Here is a 23,941-nt window from a genome sequence, read left to right on the forward strand (position 1 = left end):
TAGTTTGTCACTGGCCAGAGGCAAAGCCACTGCAGGGAACTGCATTTGCTTCCCTGAGTTACTGCTCTGCAGCAGGAGGTTGGTCGGCAGCAGTGTGCTGTGCAGGAACCACACGCAGGGTTAATGCAGGCAGCAAGGCCTGGTCTGTCACTGGCATTCCTAAAAACAGTCCTGGGACTATCCCTGCGCCCAAAGGCAGCACAGAGAAGAGACCCGGGAAGTGGAGCTTTGAGGGGTCTCTGGCTTTCAGCACAGAGATATTTCCTTCTGCGCTTCAGTGCGCGGAAGCATCACGTCCTTCCTTGCTTGGCCTGTATTTAAGCAGCAGTCAAGAGTTCTGAAATTCTCTCCCCAAAGTCCTCTGAAGGTTAATACTTCCTGACAGCCTTAAAAGTATCTGGATGGCAAAAGAGCTGGAGATGAACACAGGATTATTTGATCAGAATTTATAGTATGAATTCTTCAAATAAAACTCCTCTTTAAGTGAGGGGGAGAGGGGGATGTCACAGGACAGCAGCTCATCTCAGCAACAAATGAGACACTTTTCCTGCCTTTAAAAAAAATAAAAGCAAGGGCTGTATCCAAAAATCACCTTTTTATTGCCACTTTATACAGATTTAAATATTTAACATTCAGATAAACAACTACATGCTTATGTAGTTTCTTATTAGTTACTTCACCATAATCTGGCAGAATCTCCCTTTCCACCTTCTGTTAGATTCCTTCTGGGGGATCCTGAAGTATTCACTTTGCATCTTAGTATCTCACAGCAAAAAAGAAAATTTTTGAGTGAACTACATGGTGCTTCATGAAAAAAATATTACATAATGTAGGCTTTCACAATAAGTGACTTTTTTATTTGCAAAATAATTTGAAGATTCCAAGTAAGACTTCTCTCTTTATTCAAAAAATAAATATATCCTTTCTGAATCAAAGCACTTCATGTGACATTAAGTACAAAGAAGAAATATACTTCTTTGGAAGTTGTGAAACAGACAGGAGCTCATGGGAGCAACATTATCCATACTCAGTGATAAAAGCTGAAAGCTTTTTTTTTTTTTTTTTTTTTTACAAATTTATAGCAGAACATGATTTCCTTTTACAATATAGAGCTTCAAACAGATTTAAGAAAAACACCATTCTAAAAGTCTGAAAGGCACATGAACTGGACCATAAAACGTACTGGCACATTCACTAATACGTTTTATGTTACATTCCTAAAGAGAAACTGTGGGACCCTAAACAAAGGAGACTGAAAATACCAGCAAGTTCCTTTGAAAAGTACTAAAAGACTGACAGAGAGTTCCTCTTGGCGCTGGATAAAATGGTTAATACCCCAAAGCTAGAAAGTCTGAGGAGCTGCATCATTCAGTTGTATTTGGTCGCGTGGCTACGTACACAAAGACAACAATCAGTAGCACTACAACAGCCAGGGTGGGAAGCACGACGGTGGTGATTTGTTGCCGGGCCTCTTGCATTGCCTGTTTTCTCTCCTTTTTATCTTTGGAGGTCTCTTTTTTGGGTTTTCCTCTTAGCTGCCTCATCCTCCTCTTCGGATCTTCCCTTCACCGAAATGGGGGAGGCGAAGAGAGTTGAGAAGCAGAAAATAGTCCAAGGTCTTTTGGAGCACGCGATTGAAGAATTACTGCTCCCTCAAGGGGTTAGCTGTGCAGGGAACTGCGAGAGAAGAAGAAAAACAATTCTTTTGAGCAAGATCTACACATATTCCAGTTATTAAAACCATTGCACCTCTGCTTGGTAAATCTCTCCAACTGGCAGCAATACCTTTGCAACTTCTTTCCAGGAACTGGAGCTGCAGTGCACTCCCTCAGCTCATCAATAACATTTCCCAGAAAAACTACAGCAGTTCATCACTGTGCCTGCATTTGTCCAGGAGCACTGAACCTGCACACTGCTGAGCCAGAAACACAGCCCAGCACCACATTTCATCCTCTAAGGCAAACAAGGTAACACAAATGAAGACTTAATGAAAATAAACTGAATTAGTCTTGCATCAACACAGACCACCAGCTGCCACTTCTAAGGGCAGCAGGCTCCCAACTAAAGGTCTGTGGCTCCCCACAAACCTCCAGAAGTTGGAAGGACAAGGACATACCCTGCCATAAGGAAAAGCATTACGCATTTATCATCCTCACCAGGAATTTATTGGAGTGGGGAAAAGGGTCTTCTAACAGGAAGAAAAGTGGGGGAAAAGCTGGTTAACTTACATTGCTAGTTCTCCTGCCACAGAACAAAGTCTAAATCATAACGTGGCCCAGTGCTATCTCTCTTATTACAGCTGCCATTTCTGTAAGAAAAGATCCCAAATGACAACCAACCTGCTTACAAATCACTGTTGTAGACAAGCAGTCATTAATTAGGTGGTTGCTCTGAAGCATCTCCTAGACCTATTTTTACAAGCAGAAGTACCTATAAAGTGAGATTAACAAAAATACTGCACAATAGGAAAGCCTCTCTGAAATAAGAATTAGTAGGTGCTCAGTGTTTCTATACCCTATTTTTTTCCACCCCTGAGCTGCCTCCAGCTGTGTAATTCACTAACTGTGCAAGGAGAAGGCCAACTGTGCACCCATCTCCCTCTTGAATGTAAACTACAAATCAATGTTTTTGCATCTCTAACATACAGAGAGAAAAACATGTGGAAATTAGTGGCTTAATGTAACCGTCTCTTTTCTCTCCTCCTTTATACCAAAATATGATGTTAGCATGATACTGTAGGTGAGGTCCAAGCAAAGCTGCACAGCTCAGTTCACCACAGACAACTTCCTCCTGCTGTGTCATCTGTGGTCAATGTTACAAAATGTCTAATGACTACTTTTTGTTTGTTTGTTTTTTAAGAAAAGAAAAAAAGAGGTTTTCACTGGAAGTGGGATGCTTGCTGTTAGCACTCAACTTTATTTGGCAGCCTGGCAACAGAAGCAAAACCAAACTAAAATGTTCATGTACAGAACAAGAATCCCCACCTACAGGTTATGTGCAACTACAAAGCAGTTCTCATCCTTTCACCCACCTCCTGTGGCTCTCATCCAGCCAATCAGGCTGGTAAGATATCAATAGGGGTAAAATGTGGAATAACTCTACTAACTCAAACTTATGGAAGTGAACAGACTATCAGAACAACTGTGGGGCACTGGGAAACCAACAGCAAATCAGTGGGTCAGTATTTCTGTCTTTCCATGGTTGTTCCTTGATACAATCTAGGGGAAAAAAAAAAGAAAAAAAAAAGAAAAAAAAAAGAAAAAAAAAAAAAAAGAAACAATGATAGCTGGACAGGATCTTGGTGTTGAGCTGGACTCACCAATTCTGCACCTCATGCACACGCACCTTTGAAGTGGTTGTTTCTTCTGATCATAAACTTTGCCAGTTCAACCTGGACTCTGAAGGAAACACTTCATTTCAGTTTTGATACAGCAATGAAAAGGAATTTTGGTCAATTGGGATGATTTTCAAAAGAGGAAACAATGAAGTTCAAGTCTTGGAAAGAATCAATTCCTTCTGTAAACTGCAGCACCAGAGTCAAAACACATAGCAGATTTAGAGACCAGAAGTGGTCAGTGAACTTCATCATGGGGAGGCAAACTGGAATTGGATGGAGCACCTACAACACCCTGTTCCAGTCTTTAAATCAACTGGGACTACTTCATTTCAAAACTTTCATAACTGTTTCTGCTCAGCAAATCCTCTCTTACTGATTCAGAGCAGAGCCTTTGGCATTCCATCTTCTGCAAGCTATGGGTTTCTGCTTTGGTTTTGTTGGCTATCACTTCCATAACTCTGGAATTTCCTCTGGGGCAAAAGAAATATCTGTTTTACCCCTTCCATTTCTGTTTCCTTCTCTTCCTGCTCTGCTCACAAGCTTTATTTACCAGACTCTAGAAAAACTACTATGCAAAATTAAGTTTTATATTTGCCTTTTGGGGCAAGAAGACAACCATAGCATTTCAGGTATAGTATTTTCATATTGTTTTCTGGCTCCACTGTTAATGTACATCACTGGGTTTTGTATTCAGATTACTCACAAGACCCAAGAAGTGATGGACAGTAAAAGCCTTTGGGACTTTCTGTGTACCATAGTAACAAGCAGGAGTTGCCATGAAACCAGTCTCTCTAACAATAAATGTATGCCTTGCTCTATGCCGCATCACTTGCTACCCAGATATTGAAAACATCAGGATGTTTAAGTCTCTTTTGAATGAACACTTCATTCTGAAGCAAAATTACACCCAGTTAATGACATACACTAGCTAACATCTGAGGGTTAGAACAGAGCCTTCCCGCAACCGTCGGCGCCACTGGAACGGCAGGCTGGCGCTCTCCAGTTTGGGAGCCTGGCATCAATTTTCAAATATACTTCCAGTAGATTGGGTTACTTGGCTTTACTACTGGCAGAGATGGCCTTGCACAGAAACTGGCCCACAGTTTTCAGAGAGTTGTGCCTTAGGGTTCATCTTGACCAAACCACCAAATGGAAGCAGTCACTCTCTGCAAGTTGCTGCCAGGCCCCGACTGCCGCGGGGAGCCCGGACATGAGTGCCAGTACTAGACAATTGCTGCAAGAGACAACACTCCCCCACAGGAAAGGTCTGGAATGTTGAACATCCTGCTATGTTCATGTTGGTACAAAACAGCACTTAAAAAGCAGTGCTCAGCTGCATAAGATGAATTTCTACAGCCCATGTTGTGCAAGTGCAGTTTACAGTTATCCCCTTCCACTGCCAAGTCTCTTACTGGCCACCCGTGGACTTCCCTGGAAGGCAGGTGACTCGTGACAATCATGGAGAGAGAAGAACACAGAGAAAGAGCAGCAAGTCAAGGTCAGGGCTGGGATTACAGTGTTAGGGGTCTCATTCCCTGTGACATGCATGGCCCATGAGAACAAATTATTTCATGTTACTGAGCTACATCCTCCTTAGCCAATAACCACCCTGCTCATGCACTGGGAAGGCAAAACTCCAGCAGAGAGAGGAAAGAAAAAACATGGCATGGGATGGGAGTTTGGTTAGCACTGACCATTTAAAATGTCTCAGAGAAAGAAAATATCAGAAGGTCAATGAGAAAGTGGTGTCTCACAGACACTTCCATCTTGTGGAAATGTGAACCTTAACAATCAGCCAACCTCACACTGCAGGAAAACTGGAAACTCACCTTTTCCCCTCAAAAGAAGCTGAGGATCGCAGTTCCACTCCTAGTCTCCCCCAAACAGGAGAGCGCTCACTGCTGCAGCCTGTACCCATCTTCCCAAGGCTGCTTCCCACTTCTGATAACTGCTCAACCTGGCCCAAGGCTGGAAACAAACACCAAACTAATTCAACTACTGCTTTTACTAGAAAGTCAGTGACTCCCTCAACTGGGACATTTATAGGAATAGCACAGAAAGAATTAACAGACTCTAGCAAAAGTGTCCATAGTCCAGAACAGTACGACAGGAGTCTGGCACTAGCCAGAGATGGTAACTTCACCCTCCTTTTATGAATTTTGTAATTTGGTAATAAAATTGCATGGGGTGATGAGTTTCTTTTTAAGTTCACTATAGCAAAGCTTCCCCCAAAAGCAGGAATCTGCTGGCTAGAAAGAAACCATCTCAATTGCCAAGTCAAGATAATGAGTGTTGGCTCAGCACAGCTGTTTGAAACATCCATTGCACAGAGCCTGCCTCTTCTCTCTCACACTGCAGTGCTTCAACTTGACACTGAAAAGCTAAGGTCTCTAGCAGAACAAAACATTAACAAGTTCAAGCTACTGAAGACAAACTTAAAGACATCACTCTTCAACATAATAAAAATCCACAAATTAGTAGCCTGACTCAACATCTACAGCAATTACATTCCTATATGCCCATCATCCAAATTGCTTTTTTCCATATAAAAATGCTCTTCATTCTACCTTCTGGGTTAAGTTACTCTGAACTGTTTTTGCAGACCTAACCTCAAAACCTAAAAGTACAAATCAGTGCACTTGTTGAAGTCACTCATCTCTGTGCTGAAGCATTTGCCAGCACCTCAAAGCAAGTCAGCCATGGTGAAGCAGGGATCATTTTGTATCAGAAACCTGTAGTGAAATTTGTGGGGACTGATCCCCTTCAAAACATATCAACAATCTTCCAACCAGAATTTACAGCAATCAGCTGTCTCCTTTGTGCTGCAATATTAACCCTGACCATTAGTAATCTGCAATTAAAAGGCCCCCCCAGCACACACAGCTATTCCTGCATGCCAGGAACAGCAGCCCCGACTGGCTACACCAGTGCTCCCAGTATTGCAGTTCTGCATCTCCTACATGCAACACATGCACAAAACAATTAGTTTGTCTGCATTTAGTGTAATTGCACGTCTAGACATCTAAATAACTTATTATCACCACCCCTACAGGATGCATGTATTAGCCATGTTAAGATTAATCATTTTTCTCCAAATCCAAAATTACAAGTCTTAACAAACCGGTTTGGATTAACCTGGCCTCATTATCCTGCTACTGACACTGTTACATTTCTGGATCAGCAAAACACCTTGAAATTCAAACAAAACAATCTGACAGGAATTAATTTTTATAATTTAAATTTTCCCCCAGGGCCATGGATGTTACTGAGACATTAAAAATAAAACCAAACAACAACCAGAAGACAATCAGGACACACTGTGTTCAAATTGCCAGCCAGCAGTAGGGAAAAGGACACAAGACATCTAAATAAACAACACTCTCCAGATTATTCTACTGTTAACAAGCCCCAAAGCCAGTAATTCCCAATCACTGGGAAACACCAGCATCAGAGTCAAGAAGAATTAAAACCAGCAATCTTATCATCTTGTTACCTATTTCGGTTACTGGGCTGATTAAGGTACTGCAGCTGGACCTGCTGAACAGAGGCTGTAAGAAATCAAGTCACAGAGTCATCAAGTTTGGAAGGGACCTCTGGAGATCCTCTAGTCTAACCCCCCTGCTAGCGAAGGATCACCTGTGGTAGATCACACAGGAACATGTCCAGGTGGGTTTTGAATGTCTCCAGAGAAAAAGACCCCATAACCCCTCTGGGCAGCCCATCCCAGTGCTCTGTTACTCTTACAGTAGAAAAGTTTTGCCTTATATTTAATTTGAACCTCTATGCTCCAGCTTGTGCCCATTGGCCTTTCTCCTGTCATTGGACACTGTAGAACAGAGCATGGACCCCTCCTCCTGACACCCACCCTTTAGATATTTATGAGCATTTGAGATCCCCCCTCAGTCTCCTCCAGGCTAAACAGACCCAGCTCTCTCAGCCTTTCCTCATAGGGCAGATGCCCCAGTCCTCTACATGTGAAGCTTTAGTTCTTCCTTACCTCGTGTGACTTCACTGCTGCAAAGTGGTGTTCACTGCAAGCAGATGACAACTCCTGACAGAGCAAAAGGAAACAAACATGCTGTCCCAGCCAGCATGGGGAGCCTGGGGCCAACAAGCTGGCTGAAGTCGCACAGTTCTCATTTCTTTCTAACCTTTAATTAAAGTGAAGTCTAAGCAACAGGTTTCCTACCTTTGAAACCATGCAAATGTTTTTGTTTCTAATAAATGAACAAACAGTCAGTAATACTGTTACACAAACCTTGGGTGCTACTTCATAAAGGACAAGACTTGTTATAGACCACCCCACGGAATACAGATTCGGTTTTCTGTTCATTACTTCAAAACTGATTTTACCTCTGGGTGAAATACCACATTTTAGTCAGGGAATTGTATTTCCTGCAGCTCAAATTTCTGGCCATTGCCGGGGTAGCATCAGCAAGGTCACTGTTTTCTAAGGTGCCAGCTCAGAAACACAGCAAAATGGGATTTTAGAAGAGTATTTCAGTAGGAACTTGGGACAGATTTACAAACAGGAATATTTGTGCACAGAGCTCTAGATGGGGCCCCCAGAGATCTCCATTCTGCACGCAGCCTTTCCATCCTCACAGGTCCAACTTCATCACTTGTTTTTTTCCCCTTGTGTTTCAGTTTTGGCAGTTGTAAGAAAAAAATAACAACCCTCACATCTTTTATGAAGAACACCTTCATCCCTTCATATGGCTGCTACCTGGGTAGGATTTACATGAGCACTTGAACCAGTTCACATGCAAATCCCACGCTGAGACAGAAGTTAAACCTGCTCCTGTGTTTGTGGCAGCTGCATTAGGCACCTGCTGCCTTGCAAACCAGGCACTGAGGAGGGGGCTTTAAAATAGTTTTTTTTTTTTTAAGTGTCATTGTAACAGTTTTTATGCAACTGCAGTAGTGATTGTCCAGCCCTATTCCCGTCACATTCAAGTACAATTACTACACTCCATTTTAAACACTAAATGTAAAATGATAGTTTAAAAAAATCTTCATTATATGACAGGCTCTTAAGGAGAAAAATGTTTCATGTAATCACTTGTGTCGGTGACAAAGATGGATAGAGCAGAGACTTGCCAATTTGACTAAGAGAGATGAACCCTACAGAGCAAGCCAGCCCAGAGCTTGGGCAAAACACTTTAAAACCAGTCACATCCTCCCTGCCCCAGGCCCCCCCAGACAGCCCACTTTCAGCAACACAAAAGAGGTCCCATAATTAAGTGAATATTCCAGTTGCAGGACAGTTTCTTTTGGTACCAAAACACAGCTCTGTGCAGCCACTACCAAGGGAATATGATTACTGCCTGCTCAAGAGAGAAACTATTCATTTGTACAAGCTGTCCCCCCTAACGAAACCAAAGCTACCTAAGAGAACAAGGACTCTGCAGAAACAGCCACACAAATAACTTTGCCTTCTGCACTGTAAAACACTCTGGGTCACCCCATTTGTTCCTTCTAAACAGAAGCTGCAGAGCCAAATTCATAGCTGAAGACAATGCTTGCAATGCTAAATTTGAGATCTTCATGTTTCAGTGACACTATCTGTCAGGATTTCAGAGTGTGCTAAAAATGAAGAAAAGCATTAGGAGAAATTTTTTTGTTCTGTGAAAAATGGATTTGCACGTTACAGCGTGAGGCAAATTCTTAATATCATAAAAGTTTACCTCCATCTATTTGACTGTAGAAAGGAATTCTGATTAGCAAATTATAACAGCCCTGCTTTCAAGGGTAAAAGCTTTTAATTACACACAATATGGAACTATTAAGATGCTCTTTGAAGTCACTTCAACATTACTTTTTAGTAAAGGGTAGTGGCTTTTTTCCCAAATTACAGACCTAAATTTGAATTGATCCATCATTACTGCAACATCACATTTATTGTACATGTAGCTTTGAGAGTCTCCAAACTACACACAGCATTTCTAAAATGAAAGCCAACACTGAATGCTGCCAGGAAGTCAGAGAGAGCAAGGCCACCAAAGCAAAAAGCTATTTTAGTACAATTTTTACAGTTCTAAGGACTTGGATATAGCAAATAATCTGTATTAGAAATACAAAGGCATGGATCTCTACATCTGGGAAGGCCTTGTTAAACAGAGATGAGGTGGTGGTATTTTTGGTGCATCTGGTGTTGCAGTGCAACCCTATCTGCCCTGAATGCAGCAAAGAAACACAACAGGATTAAAAAAAAAAAAAAAAAAATTAATAATAAGCAAGCCCTTTTGTTCCATGAATGGGTGGATAAATAACTGTATTTGGTTTGCATGGCAAGGTTTTGGTAGCAATGGGGCTGTAGGGGTGGCTTCCATGAGAAGCTGCTAGATGCTGCCCCCATGTCTGACAGACCCAATGCCATGTGGTTCCAAGATGGTCCCACCACTGGGCCAAGGCTGAGCCCATCAATGATGGTGGTGGTACCTCTGTGACAACATATTTAAGGAGGGAAAAAAGTTGCTGTGCAACAGCAATTGCAGCTGGACAGAGGAGTAACAGTATGTGAGAGAAACAATCCTGAAGACACCAAGGCCAGTGAAGAAGGAGGGGCTGGAGGTGCTCCATGCACAGGAGCAGAGAGATTCCCCTGCTGTCCATCTTGAAGACCATGGTGAGGCAGGCTGTCCCCCTGCAACCCATGGAGGTCTGTGGTGGAACAGATAACCAGCTGCATCCCACAGAGGACCCCACGCTGGAGTAGGTGGATGCCCAAAAGAGGCTGTGACTCCATGGGAAGTCTGTGCTGGAGCAGGCTCCTGGCAGGACCTGTGGTTCTGTGGATGGAGGAGTCCATGCTGGAGCAGTTTATGCAGAGCTGCAGCTGGTGGGAAGGACTCACGTTGGAGAAATTCACAGAGAACTGTCTCCTGTGGGAGGGACCCCAGGCCACAGCAAGGGAAGACTGTGAGGAGTCCTCCCCTGAGAAGTGAGGACTGAGCAATCTCTTCCTGTCCTCATCTCAGGCCACGAGCCTTCTGTTGTATTTTCTATCCCCTGTCCAGCTGAGGAGGTGAGTGATATAGAGTGGCTTTGGTGGACCAAAGCACCAGCCAGGGTCAACCCACCAGAATAACCTGTATTTTCCTTCGTAGATAAAGAACCAGTACCAAGACAACTTTTGCACAGGCAGACCAATGCAAAAATAAGACTAATGTTTACTGAAAACATGAAAAACAAACACGTAATTTCTGTCACTGCATGAATCCAATTCCTAGGGGAGGCTGTAAGAGAAGAGCTTGCCATTCACCATCCATACAGCTACAGATGATCTTATGCATAAATGTAGTCAACCACAAAACCGAGCATATGATTTGATACTATGTGTTTGCTCAGCTGTTTTCTTTAAAAGTAATTTTTCAGCTGTTTCTGACAAGACTCCTTTGGATACAAAACATTTATCTTCCCCATGTGTTTACAAAAATTCAGTCAGTTTCTAAATAGCAATGCTATATAAATAAATAAAAAATCCCAAGTCACTGGTGTCAGAGCTCCTCCAAATTCACATGCTGCTCTCCTAGACCAGTTCCAAGGATTCGGCATCTGCAAGAAGGTGCAGCAACAGGAATCCAGTGTGAAAATAACATTTCTGTATCCCAGCACAGCTGTGTCAGGGCCACAGGCCCACTGAGATCTCGACTGTCACTGCTAACTCGCACCATGATCTGAACTGTCACCAGAGGGTAGTTGTGCTCATCCTCTGACCAGATGATGACCAAACGGGAAACACTTTTCCTACCATCCAGCGTGGTCTGGATGTTACTGCTCCTGCTCAAAATACCTGGTTCCCAATATAATCACTCCATGAGACAGCATCACTATAAATGTGTTTGAAACGGATCCCTGAGACACACGCCAGGCAGAAAGCCAACAAGTCCACAGCCTGATGTTACAGTTTTGTAATGCAAACAGGAGAGCTGAGGCACCCTCCTCACTGCTCTTCATTATAATTCTACTGTCATTAAAACTTTGGCACTGAAAATTCGGTCCAGACTAAAACTTGGCAGGCAAAAAATTTCATGCCCACAGCAAGAACGCATTGTTAAATCTAAACCCACAAAAAATGCAAAGGCAGGGGAGGATCCTGGGGCAGCAGGGGTACATGTGTATGCACTGGAGAGGGGAACAATGCAGAGTGACCAACAGAAAAATTCAAAGAAGGGTAACACCTAGAAACAACAGCTGCGCTTCCTGACCACAAGACAATCTGTGTATGCTGGACTCAACCTATTTGTGAAACAGTTTGTTTCTTCAGAGGGCAAATCTCCCTCTTCTGGCCCAATATACAGAACTACCTGCAATGGGAGAAATTAAGATGGGTGTTTACCTGTACTCCTAAAATCCCCCTGAGAGAGTCCTGCAGGTGAAAATGGACAGCACTTCACTCACATTGGCACATAACATTTCTTTTTATGAAACAATTTGGAGGCATTAATGGATTTAAAGCAAGCTGGATGCAATGCCAGAGCAGTGATCAAGGGGTTCAGATCTGAAACTCACCCCCTTCAGGGCCTGTTTGAATTTCTGGTTTTTCAAGCTTTTCTTGGCACCAGTAGTTTTCCAGTAGGAGACTCAGGAAAGACTGCTGGCACCATGCCTGCCTCTCCCTGCTTGTACATGTGGCAGGGAAGGACTGCATGACACCAGAGAGTAACCAACTTACACAGAAATCAACCCAAATACAATCATTGAAGTGGGTACCTGCCTTACTCCCTTACTTGGTTTCCAAGTGGGGCAGGTGTCCCGGAGCTCGTGCAATGCTGTGGTTTGGCAGATTTCATTCCCACCTCTGTTGCCTCTACACGCTCTCATTTTATCTGGGTAATCAAGTTATCAATGAATGAAATAAACCCCTCCACTTTACACTGGAACAGCATCACAAGGTTAGGGTAGAGCGTTTCCTCCGGCAGACAGAAATCTGTGCCTTTCTCAAATTCCTTTCAAATTACAGAAGTGTTCTCAACATCAGCGTGACAACAATGCAATCAGGACACCTTTTTTTGGGGGGGGAGGGAAAATAAGAACTGAGACTTGCAACACAGGATGGGTGGGCAGCTTTTTTTCTTCCTATCACTGGTCTTATTAAAATCTCATTCTGTTTACTTTCCTGCTTGAACCTGAAGTCTTATGACATTTCACTAATCAAACCCATATTATAATAAAGCAGCAGGCTCTCCTGCCATGATTGATAGACCCTTTGCAATTCTGTAAGGAGAAGGCACATAATTACATAGAGCTGGATTAGGCTGATCAAATCCCTGCTAGTGTGTGTCAATATACACATAATAAGACAGTGTGACATTAATGTAAATTAATTTAAATGCAGAAAGTTTAATTAAGACTTTAAAAATTACAGGGGCAGAAAAAGTTTTGTGCAGTCTAACCAAACACAGTTTCCCAACAAAGCCAAGCTCTAAACACAAGCCTGGTTTTGTCTCATCAGTTCTACAACACTGGCTCTTGCACCACCTCTTTATGCACTCCTATTTACAGTCCTACTGCCAGGACTTTCCACCAGCTCAAAACTCGGAACAAAAGCAAACGCCACGTAAGAAAGCCCATTATGAACAAGCTCAGACAGTCAGAGAAGGATGTCTCAGAAGTTCCTCTGCAGTGTTCAGCAAACAGCTATCAATCAGTACCACAATTCAACTACCGTGAAGTACAAGTGACCTTCTTTTAAAGCGCTTATTAAGACTCGAACATTACCTCTCCCTATGTAACAGTGTTCATATTCTCTTATCTAATTTACCCCTGTACAGCCTTCCTTTCTTTCTGCTCTGGTTGTTTTTAAAGCAATCTCCTATATTCACAGTGCTCTCCAAGAGTCTCCAGTGATACAGTTGTGCAGTAACCCCAACAAGCTAGCACCAAACACCAGCTTCATTCCCTGCTGAACAGATCCAAACTTTTCCGAGGGTAGTCATGCTCGTGCACTGCCTATGTTGCTTTTTTGTGCAACTCATAAGCAAACGGATGCAACTGAATTCCTAACCCCAGGTAAAATATATATTAAATGGCTGGTTTGGCATACAAGCCACTCTCGCTTGTCTAAGCCCACAGATGTGGTGCCAGGGAGATCTGGGCATGGATGCCATCAGTCCTGCTGCCCACATGCATTCCCTTTCCCCCTTTGTTCTGTGATAATGACTCTACCTGTTCTGCACATGCACGTGTGTTCTCACCATCTCCAGCCTAGATGCTTTCACTGTTTGTCCACCAAGCATGGTCCAAGAGAGTGACTGAGAAGGGTGCGGGAGCAACACTGAGCTGCTGCAGACCTCCCCTCCACCAGCAAGTATGCTTGTCTTTTCCTAAATTAAAAAGTAGGATCTCAGACCTCACACAGGGAAATTCACTGCTCCCCAAAGAATTGATTTTCCCATGCTACGATTTTTTAGCATGTTCCCTGCCAAATTAAATCAATTTGAGTATCTCATTAAAGAAAAAAACATTGCAGATTTTTTGTTCATTTTTAATAGCCTCGCTGCCAGTTGAGCCTGCTGCTCTGATCTGGTTTACTTGATGATTTGTTAGCTCCTTGGCTCAGCCACCTCTCTCCAGAGGCCTGACAGTGTTACAAGAATTTTAGAAAATGCTGAATGACACACAGGATCCTCACCAAGCCTTATCCAAAATGGCAGCAAAAATTCAGAATTAGCCCATTTCCCAAACATGAACATTTCCCACAGAATTAGTTTTTGTCAACTGGTGGGAGGGGAAGCGGGAAACAAGGAAAAACTTGAGAAACATAACTGCTAGAAAGGATTACAGTGCAATCTCCTGGAAAATATATTAAAATTCAATACTGTATTGAAACTGTCTTAAAAAATGAAGCCCTCCCCTGTTCAGTCCCTCCAGAGCTTTTGGCCAATCTGTCCATGCTAGGGACAAATCGCTGTTAGATAACCTTTTTTTGAACAAGTCTATCACTTACCCTAGTTTATGTTCCATTTCCTTTGGCAGCACAGCTATTTAAGTCACCCTTCTAAGCCAGAGCCTTTGGTAATTTTTCTTTCCACTGCAATTCTTCAAAGCATCATAAAGGCAAATTTAATAAGCACTTCAATTTATATTGCTTTCTATTTATAATACTGCAAGCACCTGCTGCTGCAGAGATCTAAGCAGGTATCTCTCTTACTTTGTATAGATTAATTCAAATTAATCTTAATAGTTTCATATTTTAGAGCAATTTCAAGAAACACTGCTCCAAGCTGTTGGGTGGGTAGGTGGGTTGGATTTTTTTTTGTTTGTTTGGGTTTGTTTGGGATTTTTTTGTCTTTAGGGCTGGTTTTTTTGGTTTTGTGGGGTAGTTTGTTCTCCCTCCACCCCCCATTTTTATTAAGATGCTGCTGACCAGCTCTTATTCTTAAGACTGATTTTGCTTCATTGTTCACATCAGCCAAATTCAATAATGTGTTTTCTGGTGTATTCAACAGATCCCTCTTGTCAATGCAACGGCAGGCACTCAACAATCAAACCACTTCAAGTTGTACCTTAAACTTGCAACAACACAAGTCAGGCCAGTGCTGGGGCCCAGAGACAGAGATTGGGAACTGTGGGTGTGCAGAGAATGTGTTTTTAAAGGTGCCTGCCCGTGGTCCAGAAGACATAGGACTTGGATCACATGTTATTCAATTCTCTCAAACCAGGGATATTAGTTTATAATCTTATCTAAGTGCCTGTGAACACCAAGTGACAGCTAAGGCTGCATAGCACAAAAGTCAAGTCCTACGTCTGACCTTCCAGAGGGGCTGAGGAATCTTGTCCTTAGGCATCTCTTCGTCTGTCTTCCACGGCTTGTGGACAGAATATTAATGGTCGCACCCTGGGCTTTGGACATCCTGGTATCTGCAACATCAACACTAACTTTTCTAGCTGTTATTTCATTTAACAGGAGTACAGATAGGAAGTTTAATGCAGTGGGAGGAAAGAAAAAAACCTTAAAATTGTGATGCGGCACAAGTAGGTGAGATAATGAAGCCCAGAGAGAAACAGCAGGAAAGTCCCTTTAGTGTGCAAGAGAGGAAGGGAAACAAAAGAAACCAGTGCATAGAAGAAAAGCTGCATGGAAGTGAAATAAAGACTAAAAGAGTCAACCCACTGGATAAGACTGACATCAATTATTGTTCTTATGTCTGCAGTGTGTTTATTTACTCATAGTGGCTGACAAGTGAGGTTTGTGCTTCTTATTCATCTCCTCCTTATATACTTAGGTGTGCAATTGCACACTCCCCTACAACTGGCCAGGAGATCTCACAGAACACTTCACAGGACATTCTGAGGACAATTTCATCTCAAGACTGTCTCTCGATTTCTCCAACTCTTACCAAAAAGGGGTGCTGTCCTATTTGCCTCTCTGACATTTAATATGGAACTTAAATCACCCTCAGTGAAAACACAGACCTTTCTCCACAAAAGAAAGTCTCGTTGCTGTTTTTATTTGGCCCAATCTTGCCACAATCCCTATTAACTTCATGAGAAAAGCACTCTTAAAAATGCGTAAAACCAAGTTTTCAAAACTGTTTTGACCTGCATTTGTTTAAAAATTAAGCAAATGAAAAAGCTCAGAGACATGGGATAAGTTCATTGTAAGGTATTCAGTATTACACCTGCCTCTTCTATATCTATCAACAACAAAAGCTCAATACAGCCACTATTTTGGAAATTAATCTATTTTTTACTTTCTGCAAACATGCGAGAGAGAACACATTTTCTCAGAAAATAAACAAGGCACAGAGACCTTGCATGGCTTTTAAAAAGAAGAGATGCCATATATCTTTTCAGCCTCTGGCTGCAGCTTCCAAATTACCATCCCAAAACATCTGTAACCTTCATGAGTTCTCATCATCTTCCACTATTCTTATCATATGGGGAGGTTTTGAACCTGTGCAACAGCTATAAACAGACAAGCTATAGATATTTCAAGCTGATCAGCTAATGGTGATTTTTAGTCTTTCAAGTGAATAGGACAACTTAAAATGGCAAACATTCTTGAATCTACCCACCCATAAACTAGAAGTGACAACAGCAGATTATTACTCACTCACTCAGAGCATTCATTTGGCCCTGAGAGAACTGGCTTTATTCCAAGAGCTGGCAAACATTGGTTAATATACACGTAAATGTTTTATTTCTCTCAGAGTAGGCAATTTCACAAAATGAAATACCAAATTCAAGATGACCCTAGTGTTTCTGTTGATGCCTGTCTCAGAAGCAGTGCTGCTGAGAAAGCCTTTGCAAGCTTTTTCACACCAAGTCAACAGGAAAAAAGCCACCTCTTCTTTTGAGAGTGAGACCCTTTCACTGTGGAAACATGAAAGCTTCAATATAAATATTCATCACTGAAGTTGTCCTGAGTTAAGTGGATGGAGACTGGCTTATATAAGGTTGTAGAACTGACTTGGTAATCATGAGATGCACCAAAACAGTTTTGCAAATACTGCTCCAAACAGGCTGTTCCTCAATACAAGGGCTGGGGTGCCAGAAGTAGATTCAGCAGCCCCTGTGTTTAAGCTGAGGATACTATAAAATAGCACTTCACCCCCAAGAGTGAAGATGGGGCATTTTGTCCTTTGAATTTCTTGTGCAAGCATAAAGGAAAAGGAAAATGTTATTTTCCTCAGAAACTGCCACTAATTTGACTTGGGATGAAGAGGAGAGACTAAGAAAAGGGACAGAGGTTCAATACAGTGAGGCAAATAAAACAAGTATTTGGACAGAAAACCAGGCAGTGGTTTAACAAAGCATCTTAATAACCAGTTCAGAACTTGAATATTCTAAATAAAGCCAAAGTGTAATGCACCCATACTCTTGGGCTCTCCAAAACCCAAGAGAATCAATAAGTATATTCTGTGCACTTGGAGCCGAGGACAGTACACACTGCTTCCCACAGGATTCTGAGAGCCATCTTTGTCCTTCAAAGGGCTAGAGATATCAGAAGATGCCTAGATCTACTTACTCCTTCTATGATACAGGCCACCAACCACTGCTCACCCTCTGTCCAACAGAGAAGAGAGATTTCTTTTTTTCAAATTAACTGAGCCTTCAAACTAGAACTATGGTCACAGAGTAGATTTCTGAGAAGAGGAACAAAGAACAGCTTTTTATCTACTGCACTGTACCATATGCATCATCTCATTCTCCTTGAGGACTCGCTAAAGTTTCAATCAGCTGGGTCAAAACTGTTCACAAACCTCTAGACAGAAATGACACAATATTAATACATTCCAGAATAGCAAGTTTAGAACAAAATACAAAATAAGATAGAAAGTTGCTGGCTAAGATCACAGCAACTTGACGGAACTCAAGAGCAAGAAATGTACAGCACTTAAAAAAACAGCCATCAGGACACCTGCAGTCACAATTCATATTCTTCATGTGAAAGGAAAGATGGAAGATAGACAAACACCAAAGGGAAGGAATAACTACCAACAGAAGACACCTTCAAAAGATAAAGGACTATATGTGGCGAGAGCAGATGGGAAGGGCAGTTCCTATCTGGCAGCTTGTCTCAGTTGCTACAACAGGCTTCAGCCAGGTCTCTCTCCAGACACGAGCATCTATGGATATGGAATGGAGAGCAGATCTGTATTTTATGGAGATACAAAGATCAAAGACTGCTGGCATTAGAATTGCTCTTCCTCACATTCTCCATTTTAACAGGAAATAATTTAGACTTTACAGGCTGTTACATTAACTAAAGCTACTTCGGGAATATTTTCCACACCTACGTCCCAGAATTATAGGGTTATTTTTTTAACCTGCAGAAAATTACAGAGATGATTACAGCTGGAGCAAGCACAGTGTCTAGTACTTGACAATACTTGGCTCTGAACCTTGAACCTAAAGCTGCACTTTTCAGTACTGCTTCCACAAAGCACACTGCCCCTCCTCTCAGATGCTACAGCCTACATGACACTTTGAGATCTCACAAGGACATCTGCTGAATGAAAGGGCGACAAAACAGAACAAGACAGTGCCAGGTTCAGCATTGAAGAGGATTTTAAAATTTATTACAGGGTATCTCTTCAATGCTCGACGTTACACGTGGCTGAAACGAATACACGTGCCTGGCAGAACTGCAAGAGAAGGGACCTCTATAAAAGGTGACAGCACTATTACCAGATAAGCTAGCAGCTAGACATCACTGGTTACCACACTGGACAGAGATTTTAACTTGTCTAGAGAGCAGACAGCTAATCAGATTTCGTAATGGGCTCCTCTCAGTTTCACTGGGGCTGATGCATACTGCATCTGGGATTTGGAAAGAGATTCTTCCCCAGATAGCACATACCACTGTACTACAGCATTCTGTTATCATCTTTGCTTATATAAAGTGCCAGATGGAAAGCCAGAAGTTACATGAACAGTCACAAAGAGGTTAATCATTACATTCAAGCTTTCCCAGGGCAGCGACAAAGCTGACCTCTTGAACAAACTGAGCTTGGATAAAGGTAGCATTGATTTTTCTAAAGACATTTCATTACTTAACTCTAGATACATGATTTCTTTTGAGACTATGAAGTTAAGAGTTAATCCAAATTTACTATTTCTTTTCTACCCGAACAGAAACCGACCCATTTAAAATGCAGATTATATGATAGACCTCCCTCCCTTTCATTGTTCTCTCTCCCCTCTGAGAGAAACCGAACTTCACAGGACTTCAAACCTCAGGGAAAATAAAAACACAAAACCAAAATCCTTAAAAAAAAATAGCTCATCTTTATTCGACAAGCTTGTCTGCCAGCACTAAAAATCCAATCCATATTTTCTCCCAACTACTTTTATCTCTGTATTGTTCTTAACACTTTCCTGAAAAGGAGTTTCTTTAGCACACAAGTGAAAAACTTGTATTTAATGAAGGGATAGGGCCTGACAGTCCACTGACTGGAGCCTAGTCAGTAAAAGGAACACCAGGTGAACACCTGGCTATGCTACATGACCCCAAGTCTTTCTGTCATATATTCTGCTTTCCAGCTCTGATCTTCCCATTTTCATTTTAAAAAAGATACTTACATCAGAATCAAACAACTGACTATTACAAAATATTAAACATTAAACAGAATTAAACAGAAGAGTTACTTCTTTACCTCCTTAAAGTATGATAAGGATTGTCCATAAAAGCAAAGTGATCCAGGTTCCCAATTTCCCACAGATACTCTAAAATATTTACTGAACCCTGGCAATTCTGCTCATGACAAATGGAATGTCTTAAGGACTGGGGGCTTTCCTAGCTTTCTGAAATTACTGTATTGACTCACTCACATCTCTGGGAACATGAAGCTTACTTAGATAAGGCCTAAGAAAAAGTGAGGAAGATTAGAGATACTAAGTTAATCAGGAAAAGACAAAACAACAACAACAAAACCAAAACCAACAAACACCCACCAAAAAAATAACACCCCCCAAACAAACAAACAACTACATATCTTTCAGGAAAAAAGGCATGTAATTCTTACTCTCCTATTTGAAAGCTTTGCCTTTTTCACAGTTAAGCAGGTTCCCCAAAGTCAACGCTGATTGCATTCATTTGGAATTTTTATGTAAAAAAGTGCTGGAATATGAAATGGAAAATCAAAAAAGGATACCAAAGCACAGGATATATACATCCCAAAACCATATACGTCTTTCTTCAGAAAGCAGAAACAACAACAAAAAGACATGAAAAAGAAACAGAAGTAGACAAGACTGTGGAATCTGAAAAGCTTTTTGCTTAAGGTCCCTAATGTCTTATGAATTTATTAAAAGATTATGTTTGAGCACCTGAATTTCAGGGAATTACTTCAGAGATGGCTCCTGTTGCAGCAGTTTCTGCTGAAATATTTTACTGTGGCTGTCAGCCAGATCTTTGCTATGCTGATGCTAAATAAATGATACCCAATTTCAACGACAGATGCTGTTGTGTTGACACATAATTGATACGCTTATATTCAGGGCTCCCTGGAATTCTGCAACAGCAACACTTTATTCACAAGAAATACAACTGACAGCAGAATTCAAAGGGACCTGCACAAAGCTGATGCCACTACACTGCTAGTATTGTGAGTCTGGAGGGAAGAGATCACTGCCTATCCAGGGTTGTCAGGAACAGTGGAAACCACAAATTTTTACAGAACAATGGAATACCGATAGATGGCCCAGCAGTAAAAATTAACTGGCTCAGCCAAAAACCAGCTTGCTCAGAGAAACAGCAAATCTGAAAGTTTTCAACAGAAGTTGCATATCCCTTTCCTGCACAGCTTATACCTGGATAGGAGATGGAAGTTATAGGAACTTCATAGCACTGAAGTAACAGATATGTCCGTGATCTGTTCCCTCTTTGATTTCCTTGGCTATCCAGCCAACCTTTAAAAAATTAGCAAACTTTAAAAACGTATCCAGCAAATGTATGTTCCAAAGAAAACATCATATACCCCCTCCTTGCGTGTTCTCTTTCTTGTAGATAACTTGAAATAAACTTTCATAAATAGCATTTTTTGGACTATATATCTCCTTGAACTTAACGAAATTTCACCATCTACTGTAATTCTTACAGGGAAAAAAAAATAAATATTAAAACATATGCCTACAACCTAAATTTTATTTATTTTTAGTAACACAGCATATTATTTTCACACAAGAAGAACATTCACACAATGAAAATATTCAAAGAAAAGCTGACACCCATTCATTTCACACACACAAAAAAGAAAAAGCCAGTAACAACTAAAATTTGACACAAAAGACAGCAGTAAATAAATGCCATGTAGCAAAGTTTTCAGTCATTTATCCAGACAGTATATGTTGTTCAGCAAACATGCAATGTAGAATATCCTGCTATTACGCCTCCTTTTAATTAAAATAAGGTTAAGCTTAAAAATACTTTTGAATTGCATTATATGGGGATTACAAAGTGCATTTGCAGCTTACAGATGAAGAGGAGTCACTACCAGGAAGTCTTTTCAAACCCCAGAAAACACGTTTTATTGACTGTTTCTTAAACTGTATATTAGAACACTGATCACAGCTCAGAAAGGTTCTGCAATGTAATAGGCTTCTGCTGCTTGTGGGGCCTTATCTAGCTCTCAAATACTGTTTGTGCTTCTCTGCTAGTACCGAGGGAAATATTTCATCCTCCAGTCATCTTTTTCCTTGTATCATATGAAAAAGGGGCTGAAAATACTAATGCTAATTCTTCAGACTCTGCACACTGCAGCTCTTTCCTTTAATTCTTCCTCTCCTGTGCTTCTAAGTGTTGCTAAGGCCAAAACTGTCAGAAGATCTCTCTTCACACTGAATTTCTCCTTCAGGATTGCCCAGCACAGACTATAAAGTTATACAGGAAAAAAATGTGTTTATCATCAAAGCTTATACCTCTCAAAACCCCAAAATTGTAATTTGGTTGAGCAACATGGGATATGTAAAATATCCAGGATTATATCCTTCAAATCTCAAAGTGGTTTAAAAGGTCAAGGAAGTGCATTAAGTAGAAAAGCTTTAGGGGCCAGCAGGTTCTTTTCACTGTTGGGAGAGGCACAGAGAAAAAACAATTTTCCAAGAAAACCACATCCAGATCTTAAAAATTTAAGCACCAAGTACACAGGTACCTTCTTCTAAAATAAAAAAACCCAACAAACCCACTCAACCTAAAAAACAACAAACCAACATAAAAAAACCCAGCCCATATAAGTTTTTCAAAGTCACAAAGGAAGGTGAGACTAACCACCCACTGGCAGTTGGGCATCTCAGGAACATACACAGAGAATGAGGAAGGGAACAGGAACAAACAATGAAGCCAGCTGTCAACAGCTTTGATTTACCCAAAATCATGGGGCAAGACAGGGAGGGGTACACCACATGCACACTGAATCTTCCTCACTCTTCTTCAGAGAAGATCAGTTGCAAACCAGCTCTAGCTCAAAAGCTGAAGCCATTTGTCAGAGTGGGGCTATGCCTAAACTAAGAAAGGTGACTCTCTCAGCACTGCAGGTTAGGTTTAGCACAGCACTAAAAAGCTAGAAGGCTTACAGAGAAGATCCAACTCCTGCCTAATTATTTGAGAGTGTAGTCAGAGAAGTGTAGGTCAGTCTGCCAGGCCCTGTGCAGCTACATCCTGTCAGTGTCAGGAGGGACTTAATTAGTCCAGGAGGAAATCAATGTTAAGACATAAAGACAAACTTGAATATTTCTGCTTGCTCCTGACTTTGCTCCAGAGATCTATTCTTACAGGTTTCTTGAGGCATTTGGAATTTCCCTTGCTTCCCCTTAAGCATGCATTAAATTTAGTAACTTCCTTATTTAAAAAAAATCATGATGCTCAATAGTAATAACCCATCCTGTTACTAACAAAGGCAAGGATCTGAAAAGTCAAATGGATTCTCACTCCTACTTCTACTATTGGCTTTTGCATTTTGTTCTGTTTAAGCACAGAACAAAAAAGGTCTCACTTTCTCCCACTCAGGAAGGCAATACTAAAGCTGGAAGACATGGAAACAATAAAATGATTGCATATAAATATTTCCATTTCTCTTCCCTAATTTATAGTAATTTTAAAAAAAAGCAAAAGCAAGTTTGCTGAAGGTTACTGTAAATGAGTTAACATGCTAAACAAACTAGCAACAGAAAGAAGTCAGCCAGCTTCAACTTTTAGAAATGTAAAAGATTCAGAAATAGTTCAGGCAATCAGATTTCAGAGCAAATCTTACTCTTACAGACATCTGTTTCCTATCCTGTTAAATATTTCTTACCACTGTAGGAAATACTTAAAACAATTGAGGGAAACTGGCTAAGGTTTGCTCTGCAGACTGAAATGAAACTTGTGAATAATGGTATCAAACCCAAACATTTAGGCAAGAAGTTGACACGCAGCCCTCTCCTCCATGCTAAGGTCACTCACCACAAGTAACTCCAAGCCTCCAAGCCTTCAAACATACTTCATAGATTGTAACAGTATAACTACAAGCCACTCCTTTAGACAGTATCAGTTAAGTAAAGTTGAGGTTTTCTGATGCTGTGCAGCATCTTGACCTAAACCACTCAAGCCCTTTAAGACATATGTTTATCCTTTCATTTTTATCCTAAACTGTGTTGATTTTAACTGTATGCTTTGCCATCCAAAGTAGGCTGCACCATGATGGTGGGTGCAGTGGGTTGATGGTGAGACATGGTCCACTAAGTGCATCGGTTTCTAAGCAGACCTAAGTTTGCAAAAACAAACAACTACAGGTCAATTCCCTCAGCCTTTATTTTGGTACAGCTGCAGGCTGAGAGTCATCTTTCATACTGGCACCTTTAAGGTCTAATAAAAGGCTCTGGGATCTTGAATCTTACTTGTATTGTGACAGACATGTACTTAAACTACGTTTGAGGGTGCACTTTTATAACTAAAAGCTGCATCCTGCAGCTTCACCCAAACGATTCTATACTTTTGTTATCCTTCTAGTTGGCTGTCAAAGTCAAGCACAAGGTCTTTGATGGTGCAACAATGCTATACAGAGTGTAAGATGCTACTGATGTCTAACTACGAGTAAGCAATCATGCTGGGAATAAACACTTTAGAGGCAAAGCACTTCCATGAGTATTAGTAACAGCACACCTCCTCTCCAGACC

The 23,941-nt window shown here is 41.3% G+C and overlaps 1 protein-coding gene across 1 annotated transcript in view; it reads right to left on the minus strand.

Moving 5' to 3' along the window:
• Window positions 1–576: 576 nt before the first annotated feature.
• The window catches only part of SMCO4 (single-pass membrane protein with coiled-coil domains 4), a 29,465-nt gene continuing 6,100 nt past the window's right edge, over window positions 577–23,941 (minus strand). Inside the window, exon 2 of the mRNA XM_051632383.1 lies at window positions 577–1,677. Within this exon, the coding sequence (XP_051488343.1) occupies window positions 1,365–1,544 (180 nt within the window). The 5' untranslated portion in view covers window positions 1,545–1,677 and the 3' untranslated portion in view covers window positions 577–1,364. The remainder of the gene's footprint in view (window positions 1,678–23,941) is intronic.

Source organism: Apus apus, chromosome 1 (genome assembly GCF_020740795.1).
Source record: "Apus apus isolate bApuApu2 chromosome 1, bApuApu2.pri.cur, whole genome shotgun sequence".
NCBI lineage: Eukaryota > Metazoa > Chordata > Aves > Apodiformes > Apodidae > Apus > Apus apus.